Raw genomic sequence first — 12324 nt, forward strand, 5'->3', positions numbered from 1 at the left:
ACAAGAATCACTTTGCTTTAGTCCATCTGAATTAATGTTTGGTCACTCAGCAGATAACACTTTGTTTCTGATTTCAGAGCTATGTTGACAAAAGTTTGTGAACTGGCACGTCCTAATTTCCAATCTCCTTAAAACAACAAAAAAAAAAAATCAAGACATGATCAATGTGCCGAAAACAGAAGTTTTTATCCAGGTGATAGAATTTTGGCACTTTTATTTGTTCATGGTTCATGATAAACGTGTCATTGATTCTGTGCCTAAATATTTCAGTAACTCCGAAGTTCCTATTATCTGTTATAAATATAAAACGCCTGTAAGAAATGTTATATTCAATAAAATTGTTTCCGACTTAGATGTTCAAACAAATACCCCTTCTTACTGCGAATGTAAAAAGTCAAAATTTTCCTGTTCAGATGCCGTCATGTCATCACTGGTAATTTCGATATTATTAAAGACGAACGTATTCGTAATTTATTCTTTAAAGGACCTAAATATAGAATTTCTTCAACTATTGATTTTGATGCTTGTCTTGGTCAGATTGCGGAATCCATCGAAACTTTTTGTGTTAAATGGCGTCGTCCTTTGTTTGTTCGTTTTGTCCTAATTTGTAGGTTTATGTGTGTGTGCGCGCGCGCGTGTGTGTGTGTGTGTGTGTGTGTGTGTGTGTGTGTGTTTGTGGTGTGCGCGTCTGCGTGCTGTGGGTTTCGTTTTGGGGAGGCTGCGTTTTTGGTACGTGGCATTCCCTGTTTGATAGTTGTTTTTTGTTGTTTTTTTACCATTACAAGCTATATAATATTGTCCTTATACTGTTGAAAAGAAATCACTAGATATTATTAATACTCCTGGAAGGCACAAGCAAAAACAGCTATGTCCTATAAATATGTTTAAAAAGTACATGGTTTCAGTGGCTTGTAGATTTCATTTTTTCATTCTTTCAGGACTCGAAGGACATGAGGAATATATTCACGATGCCATCATATACACTTGGCAAAGTCATTTGCAGATGATAAAGGATTTATTGAAAAGAGTCTGTGAGGCAAAACTGACAGTTTATCTTTCAAACAGTGAATCATGTAAAGCTTGTGTTATTTTCTGAGGTCATATTATTGGACAGGGTCAAGTAAAGCTCATCGATGCTACGGTTGAGTCAATCACTGATTTTCCAGTAAAAGACAATTTATGCATTTTATCGGTATTGTTTGATATTACTGAAAATTTTGTCAATTCCTTTCTTCAATTGCTATACCTTTAACAAGTTACTTACTAAAATGTTCAAATTTATCTTTAATGATAGAATGATCAATGTCAATATACATTTGAAAAAATGAAGGTCAGTTTTTTTGGCACCAAACAAAAAACATTTCAGGAAGCAGTAAATGTCAGTGATATTGGTGCTGGTGGGGTATTCTTACAAGAAAATAACTCTGGAAATAATTATCTTGTCTGTTACTTTCTGTTTAATAAACATTAGACAAATTACTTTATCATTGAAAATTAGTGTCTAGCACTTATTCACTTTTAAGTATATTTCAGTGATGCCATGTTTTCTATTGTTGCCTTCAATGACCATAATTCTCATTAACAAAATGGGGAAAAATCAGAGATTGTTGAGGTGAAGTCTTTTACTCCAAGAGTATAATTTGAATATTCAACTTATCGAGGGCAAATATAACGTTATAGCAGATGCCTTTTCCAGGATTTTAACCAAGTGTCTGCACTTCATACAAAATACTGTTTTTAATGTATGTGTTATAAATATGATATATTGAAGCATTCAGTTTCTCTTTCATGTTTCACGTGCGTGTCATTTATATAATGTATTAAGATTAAAAGAGAGTGTTATTACATACAACTCTCTTTTCCTTCAGGTCGGGAGGTTTTTTGTACATATCATTCCCAATTACAGGGGTTCACTGTATAATTTTATATTGATGCCCTATTATTAACTGATAAAGCCTAACCTAGTTTTGAGACAGCATGTATGTCAATAATGTATTTATAGACACTATTTCAAAGTTTTGGTTATTCTGGATTTATTCTAGAATCATCTTTTTCTTCTTGGTTATACAGGAAAGTGCTGGAACATTCCATGATGCTTGAAATACGAAGCTACCTGAGGACAGGGCAGAACCTTCAGTAAGATCTTTGATCATTTTCCTATATTTCTTAGTAACACTTTCTATATTTCTTAGTAACAAAATATTACAAATTTGGACACTAAATTTTTAAGGATTTACATTAACATTTGGGATTTAAACATTTATCTTTGAAGAGAGAATTTATATTCTTTGGATATACTAATTTCAATTAGGATTGTGTTTGAACTATTTTGGAATTTATACTGCTTGGATTTAAATTTGACCAGGACAGAATTTTGACTAATCTTGCGTATTAGATTGAACTTTGCGTTACGTAACACTTTAGGGGTATTTGAATTGTTACTTTTCTGAATAAATTTGTTAAAAACTTACAAAGATTTAAAAACTATCACCTGCTGTTAACGCATATAAAGCAATTACAATAAATAAATAAATAAATAAATAAATAAATAAATAAATAAGATAATAAAACAATGCCACGAAGTCTCTGAAATACAGTGTTTTCTTGAATACATCAAGTGATTTACTTTTGCGTAGTTCTAAAGGCTGTTCATTCCACAGTTTTGGGCTAATAGTACAGAAACTTTTATCATTAAATGTTTTGCACTTGTTGTATGGAACAGCATAACGGCATTCAGAACCTCTTGACGATCTCAAACCTTGTCTACTAGGAAGTTACTCTGTAAGCAATTCTGTAAAATACATAGGTGCTCTGCCAATGTGACAGCTATACTTTAAAGAAAATATCTAAAACTCAATCCTTGCTCTCACCGGCAACCATTGTAAGTCATACAATGCTTGTTTGGAACTGTCAAATTTCCTCTTGTTAAGGACATGTTTTGCGCACATGTTTTGAATACGTTGCATCTTACGCACCTCACCGTTAGCTACACCATACAGTATGACATTGCAGTTATCCAGATGTGAAATAATTAGAGACATAACTAAACTTTAAATGACTGCTATTTCGGATGTTCTTAATTCGTAGGTAATTCAACCTGTCTGTTCGACTTTTGCGATTTAAATGATCTCTAAAGTTCATGGTTTCATCATGAAATGCACTAAAATATCTAATTGTGCTTTCACGTTTGATAACATCACCAGCAATGTTAATCGAATTTGTAGAACATTTGTTCAATTGAGGTCTGCAACCAAACTTAATAAATTCAGTTTTTGAAGTTTTCATTTTCAGTTTGTTTTCACTGAGTGTGTTTCCTCGTTTTACGTTTGATTTCAAAATTGAATTCGTTTCTTACTGCTTTATACGACTCAAACTGTTCTGTTTAACCGTAACGCCTCCTAGTACGCACAGACTTTCTAACGTGTTGTTTTAGACGTTGCAAAATTTTATTGAACCATGGTTTGGGTGCTCTCAGAGTTATAATTTTCTCTTTTATAGGAGGTACTTATTCAGGACATCCTCCATTTCCGATTCAAACTCATTTAGAAACGTGTTGATATTCTGTGAATCATCGTTTATTGCACTTAGCTCTGATTCGTTCAAATTTTTGAAGTTTCTAAATGATACTCTCCTATTAGTAATATTCTCATTTTTAACATCTAAGTAAACCTTAACAATACAGTGATCAGATAAAAATGGTCCAGGCTTACATTTCTCAACATGAACACCATTAAGGGATTCAGGTATAACTAGATCCAAGCTATGTCCTCCTGTATGAATACTGAAATCGACATGTTGTTCCAGGCCCATTGCTATTAGGGAGTCATTGAAGTTAGTAATATCACTCGTGTCACTGTTTATTTGCAACTTGAAATCGCCGATTATAAGTAAATTTTCATAATGTGGTAAAATGTTTTCAATGGTGTCAAGTAATTCAACAACGAACTAGTTACCAGTCGATAGAGCGAGGGGTCTAAACACATCCACTACCTGTATGGTCAAGTTTTTGAAAATGAATTTCCAAATACCATATTCAAAGCTTCGAACAGTACCGTGTGTTACCTTTCGCATATTGATCGTGTTTCTACACCATCACCTTTTTGATTTTTTTCTATTATAAACACTTAATTTATATCCATTCTTTGCTGCAAGACAGTTACGTTAGATCTTATACTTGTATAATAGCGAGATGCAAATTTGACTGATTAATTAGAAGTTGAAAAGCAAACGGGAAAAGGGGAAGGCGGTGAAGTGATATAATGTTTTCTGTCTAAAATGTAAATACTTTGGTTGCTGAGGAAATTCAGTTCTGTCTAAAGTAGATGACCTGAATAAAATACAATAAGATTAAAACCAAAAATATGCGTCTTTTAATTGTAGCAAAATCGTCATGTCTGTCAAGGTAAAAGGAACATACTCTTCGGTATTACTTTGTTAAGCTAGAATAAACAGGGGTAGAACAGAGTCTGAAATATGTTGATTATTAACTTTCAGACGTTACAATTGAATCGCTATTTTAGATAGAAGTATCTGCGAAATGAATCTGTGTGTTAAAAGATAAGAAAGTTTATTTTTTCATTTTAAGCTATCTCTGTATGACGAATAATGTTGTAGCTTTCTGTTCGATGTATGTGTATGCATAAGGTGACAAACGAAGGTAATTTACTCACCCTTATTGATGTTATTGATGCCTATAGGTTGTAAGGTTCTGAGATGACGGATCCAGTTGGTTTCTTTTTGTTTTCGTTGCGTATATGTCCAACTGTCATTTAATTCAATGAAACAAAGCAGGATATCCGAAAAGGCGTGACCCTCCGTGTTAAAATGTTCAGCTACAGGCGACCGATTGAATTTGCGTGTTTTCCAGTCAGACCTGTGCAGATTAATTCGCTTATCATAGTCTGTTATGTTTCCCATACATACTTAATGGTGTACTTTTCGCATGTCATAAGGTATATATAATTTTCTATGTTGCAATTTAGCCATGGAAGCGTATGTTTGGCATCTTGGGGCAGCGCAGGGACCTGACTGACATTGCAGCTGATTTGAATTTGGCCCGAACAAGAAAATTCCGCAGACTTTTGATATTGGTTTTTGTCTGTGGGTTTCTATTAAGCACAAGTCAGCAATAATCTTATTTACTTCATGTTACGATAGGGTGTCCAGTAACACATACTTTTCATTTGAAACCTCGCTGGTGAAATTAATAGACGGATGAAAGTTATTTGCATGGTCAGAGAATGTTTGGAGAGCGTCCTGATCATGAATCTATTGCATATCTACATCGTCTATAAAGTGCAACCATAGGTGTGACCGTCGAATGTAATTGCCCTTTTCAGACGACCGGCCTATGATGGCGCCATTTGTGTTCCCATCGCTTTTCATTTAACTTGAAGGTAATGTTTGTCATTGTACACATAAGTGTTACTTTTAAGATCCAGTGAGCAATTCTAAACGCATTTCAGTAGATGGATTCTTAACGTTTCTATTGGCCCATACTTCTTTGCATGCTGCAATACCGTCCTCATTCGGTATGTTGATGTACAACGACGTGATATCCATTGAGACAAGTAATGTGCCGCTAGGGCCCTGCTGAGAATCTATTTTTCTCCAATAGTCAGTGTTGTCTTGTACGTAGGACGATAGGCTGTTTTAATTTGGTCTGAGATGCATATCAATAAATTCTGATATTTGTTCGTTATAGTGTCCATTGGCTGAATCGATTGGACAGACAGGATTTCACGCTTTATGAATTTTTGAACGAAGATAAATCCTACTTGCCTTGTGGTTTAGTACTGTTAGATCTTCTTCAATCGGACAGTTTATTAAGTGATTTGGAGACAGCTGTAGGAAATTCTTCTGTCGGATCGTGATTAAGTAATTTTTAGAATCTGCTGTCACTAAGATGGCGATCGGCCTCTGACAAATAATGATCTGTGTCTATAATAACTACTGCGGAGCCTATGTACGCTGGCTTGATAACAAAGTTGTGTCTTGTTCGCAATTTCAGGGTTTGTGTATCAGCTTTAGTGAGGTTATATTGACATTTCGAGTTTGGTTTAAATTCTAATATGTCAGATTCAAAATTTGAGATGAACTATCAGAATGACTCTCTGTTGGTCTTTTCCCGTATTACCGTTTAAAATGTCGATATCTGATGGACTGTTTAACAATAGCCTCGACATTAGTTTCATGAGTAGTATTTGAGGTTTCGAGACACAAGGCACGTAGCTCTTTTGTTTTGTTGTAAGTAAGTTTGCTGTAAGATTTTTTTTTTAACTATTCTGTATAGTTGCATTGTATGTCTGTCTCAGTTGTGTTGTGTAACTCTTGTGAGATGTCGTTGATTCTTATTTGAATTTGTTTTATATAAGGGTTCGGAACGGTTTACATTGAAAAATGGCCTTTCTCGCAAAGTGCTAAAATTGAATTGGCAAAAGTATAATACTTTTACAGGATAAAACTAGAGAGTATATTAAGAAATCTTTAATCTTGTTCCTTCTATAAGCCGATATTCAACCCCACTATCTAAACGAAAATATACCTTTATGCACCATTTTGACGTTACGTGAAACGTTATTCAACCTTTTGTATATTGGTGGATATATTCACGGCCGTGCATCATTGCCGTGCAATATCTATTTGCGGAGTCGATACGGCTCGCATGTATTTATGTGAAAGTATCAATATAAATTTACTATCTTAAAACAAAATAAAGTTGATGCTTGATATGTGTACGGGTACACGTACATGCAGGATATCATTCCTTATTTCTATAAGCATCTTAGGTATCAAAAGTTTTTCAACTTTTATATAATTAAGCCGTGCAATAAGTTATTTCAAAACATATTAACTTAAGCGTAGGGAGCAACCTAATTACATTTTTTTTTTCGGACAAAGATTAGCAGTCGTTTATTATGACGTATGGATGCTAAGGTACAACTATGAAATCTTATTATATCTATTGAAGAATGCTTGAACTTCTGTATGGAAAAGATCGCTTTAAGAACAAGAAAGAAACTCCATTAAATTTATATATGTTTCCTGAAGCAGTTTTCTTTGTTACTTATACAAATATAACTAATTTGAATTATTTTAACAAAATCCCAGTACGTCGATGTTTTTTTCCGTCTAGTGAATAATTTACTTTCTCTTTTACAAGTATACGTTTTATTATTGTTTTGAATTAACAAGGAACAAACATACATTTATCTGTAAACTGCCCAAGTTTACTTGCAGTTCGATCAATATTTCTGCATAAGTGTCTAAACCATTCGGGTAAGCTCTCCTTGTAAAGCACAACGCATTTAAGTTACAGCTCGCAGGTTTGATTCTCGGAAGAGGAATTGTTTTGCCGTGACATCATTACTAAAGATGTGATTCATTATTGGAAGCTGTCGGTTATTTTTGGAATAATTTCAACTGATAAAAATCTAGAAACTTCGTGCAAAACATTGGAAAACAAATATAGGCTGGTTATTTTAACTTTTGGGATTGAATTTATTCCAACATAAACTTTTCGGTGTGGGATAAGTAGCATGTAAGGAAATGAAACGAAAAAAGCGTCGGGGTGTCACGATTCAGAACATGTGTCAAAGTTCATAACAGAATTTCTAACCAAATTTATACAGACATATTTCTAAAACATATTCAACATGTGTATCTCAAAGTCGGAAACAAGAAAAAAAATCATAGTGAATTCAAGAAACAATGTATTCACAATGTTACTGCAGATGGGTTGGGTACTTGATAACATCAATTATTGCTCAAAATTTATAAATATTTACGACAATTATTTATGTTTCATGAACTGCTTTATTATGTAATGCATGCATGTGAATCAAGAAATAATACTAAAATTTTGCTTAATTGATTTTATTTTAGATAGATTTGCAGTACTGTGTAATTAATATCTAAAGGAATCTGCCCTTAAGTATTACCTAATTTTCAGAGTTTGGCTTGGATTTCTTTTGAGGACATTTTTCCTGTATTGTTTACTTAACTAAAGATTATAAATAAGCTATAAACTTCATGCTGGAATTAGTGTCAGGTTCTGTCATTTTTCTAGTGATATAATCGGCCTAATAAAGTAAATTTCATCAACTGTCATTATTTCATCCCTGAATGTCCGAAGAATGTCAAGTAAATAAAACAGTCATGTTACATTCCTGTAGATGATCGAGTCTGTCCGCTTTTTTGTCCATGAAATTGGTGAAGTTGCGGATTTTTTTGAACTCTTATTAAAATCTTCTTATCAACTTTTCTCAGATATTTTCAACGAATGTCCGGACTTTATGCCAACTCAGATATCAAACCATAGTACCGCCTCGGTAGCCTAGTGGTAGAGCGTCCGCTTCAAGTGCGGGAGGTCGTGGGTTCGATCCCTGGCCGCGTCATACCAAAGACGCAAATAATGGTACTAGCAGCTTCCTCGCTTGGCGCTCAGCATTAAGAGGATAGTACATGGACTGGTCAGTCTTGTGTCAGTATAATGTGACTGGGTGGGGTATTATGTCATGTGTCTACGGCGTGATATTCCAGTGAGACAGCACTATAAAGATGGGCATTGTGCTCACTGCTACAAGTAGACACCGTCGTTTATATGACTGAAAAAAATGTTGAAAAAGACGTTAAACCCGAACACTTACACACACACAGATATCAAACCATTATCACGTTCGAAAGGAAACCTAATAGTGATTGGGTGATGTTGCAAATTCTTAAAAATGATCTTCTCGTAGCCCCGTATACTATCATTATGTTTATGATGGGAGAAATTCACACAATCTAAATTTGTTTTCTCCTTCACTTAAACGTTTAGGTATATATTAAGAAATACACTGCAGACATACGTCTTTTCTCTATATTTTATTTAAGAATAACTCGGGCGGTAATACGTCGTCCGAAATAATTTCACTCTGGCTGCGCCCTCGTGAAATCATTATGCCCGACGTATAACCGCCCATTGTGTATAAATAGTGATAAAGCACTGTTTTGCTATAAACCATTTCGATTCTAATATGTTCTTTATCGTTAACTTTATATCAAATTTGATGGAACTGTTTCTTCGCGCAAGCATGGCGCCAATAGTAGGTCTTTGTTTATACACGCCAGGACCGGAAATGGTAACACGTCTTGTGGCAGAGTTCAGTTCGGGCGAAAATAATTGAGAATTATTCAGCAAAGCGAATAACTAACTCAGTATGTTTGTAAATTAATCAACACATTTGTGCAATGTGACATTTCGTTTAAATCAAGTTATTAAGTAAACTATTTCATGAAATTTAAAACCGCTATTTCTTGATGCGTACATGGCGCTATATATCACGTTGACATGACGTCAACATAATATCGTTGTGATGATTAAAGCATAGTTAGTCATATTAGAATTATATTAATGTATTTGTTTGCCAATAAATTAGATAAGAAGTTAAATATCATATTCGTGTACGTAGCAAAGTAAGCACATAATATACTAATTGAAAACATACACTTAAATGGTTGATTTAGGGACGATATTTATATAGACATAGACAAACCATTGATGTACCTGTTAACAATCTGAATATAATCAAACCATTTGCAATAAAATGCACTTGCATAAAATAGACAGATGATTTACTCTGACTTCTCGACATTGCGAAATAAATGTCCGATGCTTACGGAATGTAATACATGAAATTATTACATACCTAGAATTATTTTCCATTGAGTTTCAATGGACCGCGGTCGTGGAATATTTTTCCATATTGACGTGGAACGCTTTCATATCGAACATTGAATGTTTTCTAAAGTCGCGCAATATTACTGCTGCAGAACTCGCGCATATATCCACATACAAAGTAAATAACCTATAAACATTTTTAGGAAATATAATAAAAATTAAACATTGAAACTTAAATAATATTTTTACCTTGGATCGAATGTGTGAATTTCACAGTTGATGTGTCTAATAACTGCTTCTTCAAAATCAAACCTGAAATTTGATCTGAAATGAAAACGGTTTTTTACACGTTCATCTCCAAAGAAATGTTTACATTTGCATACAGATATATTTTTTTCAATATAAAACTAATTGAAATTCTGGCGTAGATGTTATACAATTATTTCTTGCATACCAGACGGGGATTTCCGGTATATTTACCGGTCCTTGAAAAATCCATCTTACACCCTGGGATGTAAGATGACTCTCGTGCTTTAAATGACGTATTACGAACTACATATATGTAGAAGATTTCTGTAGTTATTTATATTTTATTTCGAAAAACGGAATAAAAATCCAATACCTTGACAGTTCGTCTTTGTTCCTGATAGTATATTTCTCGATTCAAAACACGTTATTTTATCAAAAATTCATAACGTTACGCTGGAACTGATAAAACAAAACCGGAACTAAATATTGTTATTTGTCTTTGAAACGTCATGACGTCTTTCCTGTTTACGGACGTTGATTGCCTGCGCTTTGTTTAAATACGCTGCTATAAGAAATAGTTCTAAAAAGAAAGCCTTCGACTGATTTTATTTTTATTTTTATATCTTGATATCGTGTGCAAGAAAAAGATTCTGTCACTGGATATAGGTGCAGATGGGAATATCCGGCTCTCGAGTAACTGTTTAGGCGGTAACTCGTTAAGAACCTCATTACCGCCTAAACAGTCACCCTTGAGGCCGGAAATTCCCAACTGCACCTATAACCAGTGAAAGAATCTTATAAGATTTTTCCGCTGTGTAATATTATGAGTTATGCGCAAGGAAAACCGTTACTATTTTATATATGAATAAACTTATGTCTATTTGTCAGAACCACTACCATTCAAACCAAAAATGAATATTATATTACACGTTTTGAGTTCTTCCTTGTGGTATATAAAGCCTAGAAATAGAACTTTGAGTTTTCTTCATTATACACTTTCTAAATATTCTACTGGTTGGTTCCCAGTATAGTCCAAAAAGATGAAAAGTCCCATTCACAACGTATTGAGAATTTACTTTTTCAGAATTCCTCACAATAATGTTATAAAAATAACAGTACTAACGTCATAATCATGACGTTACATTTTACAGAACTATTCACATTTTGACATTTTTCTATCTAATAGCTCAAGAGTCCATAATTTTATAATACTATCCAAAGCATTAATACAGATATATCTTTCTGGTGCATATCAGATCATATTGCAAATCTAGAAAGTTCATAACAGTTTTATTTTACGAAGTATAAATATATTAATTATGAATGAATATTCTAGTAACTGGGCCATTTCGTTTCACTCAAACGAGGATGCGCCGGACACGTGAGCGGGAAGCAAAACGTTTCGCCGTTTTTATTTTAAAGCTATTTTCCGGCGTAGGTAAATTCCAATTTATTATGATTTTCTAATATGTCATGTTCCCAGCAAGTAAGCAAATCATTAAATCATTAAAGAATGTTTCTACCTTAACTGCCAGTAACCTGAAATTTCCAAATGCTTATCTGAATTTATATCGCAGCGGTAGCGGAACGGCGTACCCGCAAAAGAAAAATGAATTGGCCGATTGTTAATATCTCAATTTTAAGCACCATTTTTCAGTAACGTTTAACGTCATACTTAGTGAGTTCAGCGTCATGTTTGAAATTGACAGTTTATTTACAATAACTGTGCAATATTGTGATTTTATGCAGGTTTTTATCTTTAAATTCTGTTATTTAAACTGCAATATTGTGTGGAATTTTGCTCAGTAAGGAGAGGGTCCATCGGAATTTATTTATTAAAATTCATATGATTAATAATACATATTCTTTACCCAAAAGAATAGACGAGGCAATGTTGCTTTGGTATATACAATTCATCTAGACATATTTCTTTTCCTCCGTCTTCAACGTTACCAAATCTCATCTGGTTATGACAGAGCACTTGAATCGTATTAACATATCTACAGGAGAAGCATATTAGTTACCACATATTGATATGCATTTTCAGTTCGTATACCTTTTTAAACAGTTAATTTTATTTATATTATTTCCAAGGCAATAGTTTGTTAAAATTCTATAGAAATAATTTGATTGATCTTATTCTGTAACAACAGCAGCCGGGTATAATACACAGGTTCCTTTCTTCACAGTGAATCCAGTTCCTATATATGTATTATCAAGGTCGGTGAGCACGTGTTTATTATCACATTATGTCCACCTCAATGGCTGCCATCATGTCATAGAAGGTTTCCGTGATTTTTAAACAATGTCTTGTCATATTTAAATATAAAACTATAGAACATAATAGCAGAGATTTATCATACAGCGGACTCAATTATAGCTAACATTGGACACTAACACTTTTCTTTCTC

General features: G+C 33.7%; 1 protein-coding gene across 1 annotated transcript in view; it reads right to left on the reverse strand.

The window, feature by feature from the left end:
* The window catches only part of LOC128558111 (probable methyltransferase-like protein 24), a 61921-nt gene that overhangs the window by 12917 nt on the left and 36680 nt on the right, over positions 1–12324 (reverse strand). Inside the window, exons 3-4 of the mRNA XM_053546957.1 lie at positions 11785–11913; positions 9914–9988 (exon numbers count right to left, since the gene is read on the reverse strand). Coding sequence (XP_053402932.1) covers positions 9914–9988; positions 11785–11913 — 204 coding nt within the window. The remainder of the gene's footprint in view (positions 1–9913; positions 9989–11784; positions 11914–12324) is intronic.

Source organism: Mercenaria mercenaria, chromosome 6 (assembly GCF_021730395.1).
Source record: "Mercenaria mercenaria strain notata chromosome 6, MADL_Memer_1, whole genome shotgun sequence".
In the NCBI taxonomy this organism is placed as follows: domain Eukaryota; kingdom Metazoa; phylum Mollusca; class Bivalvia; order Venerida; family Veneridae; genus Mercenaria; species Mercenaria mercenaria.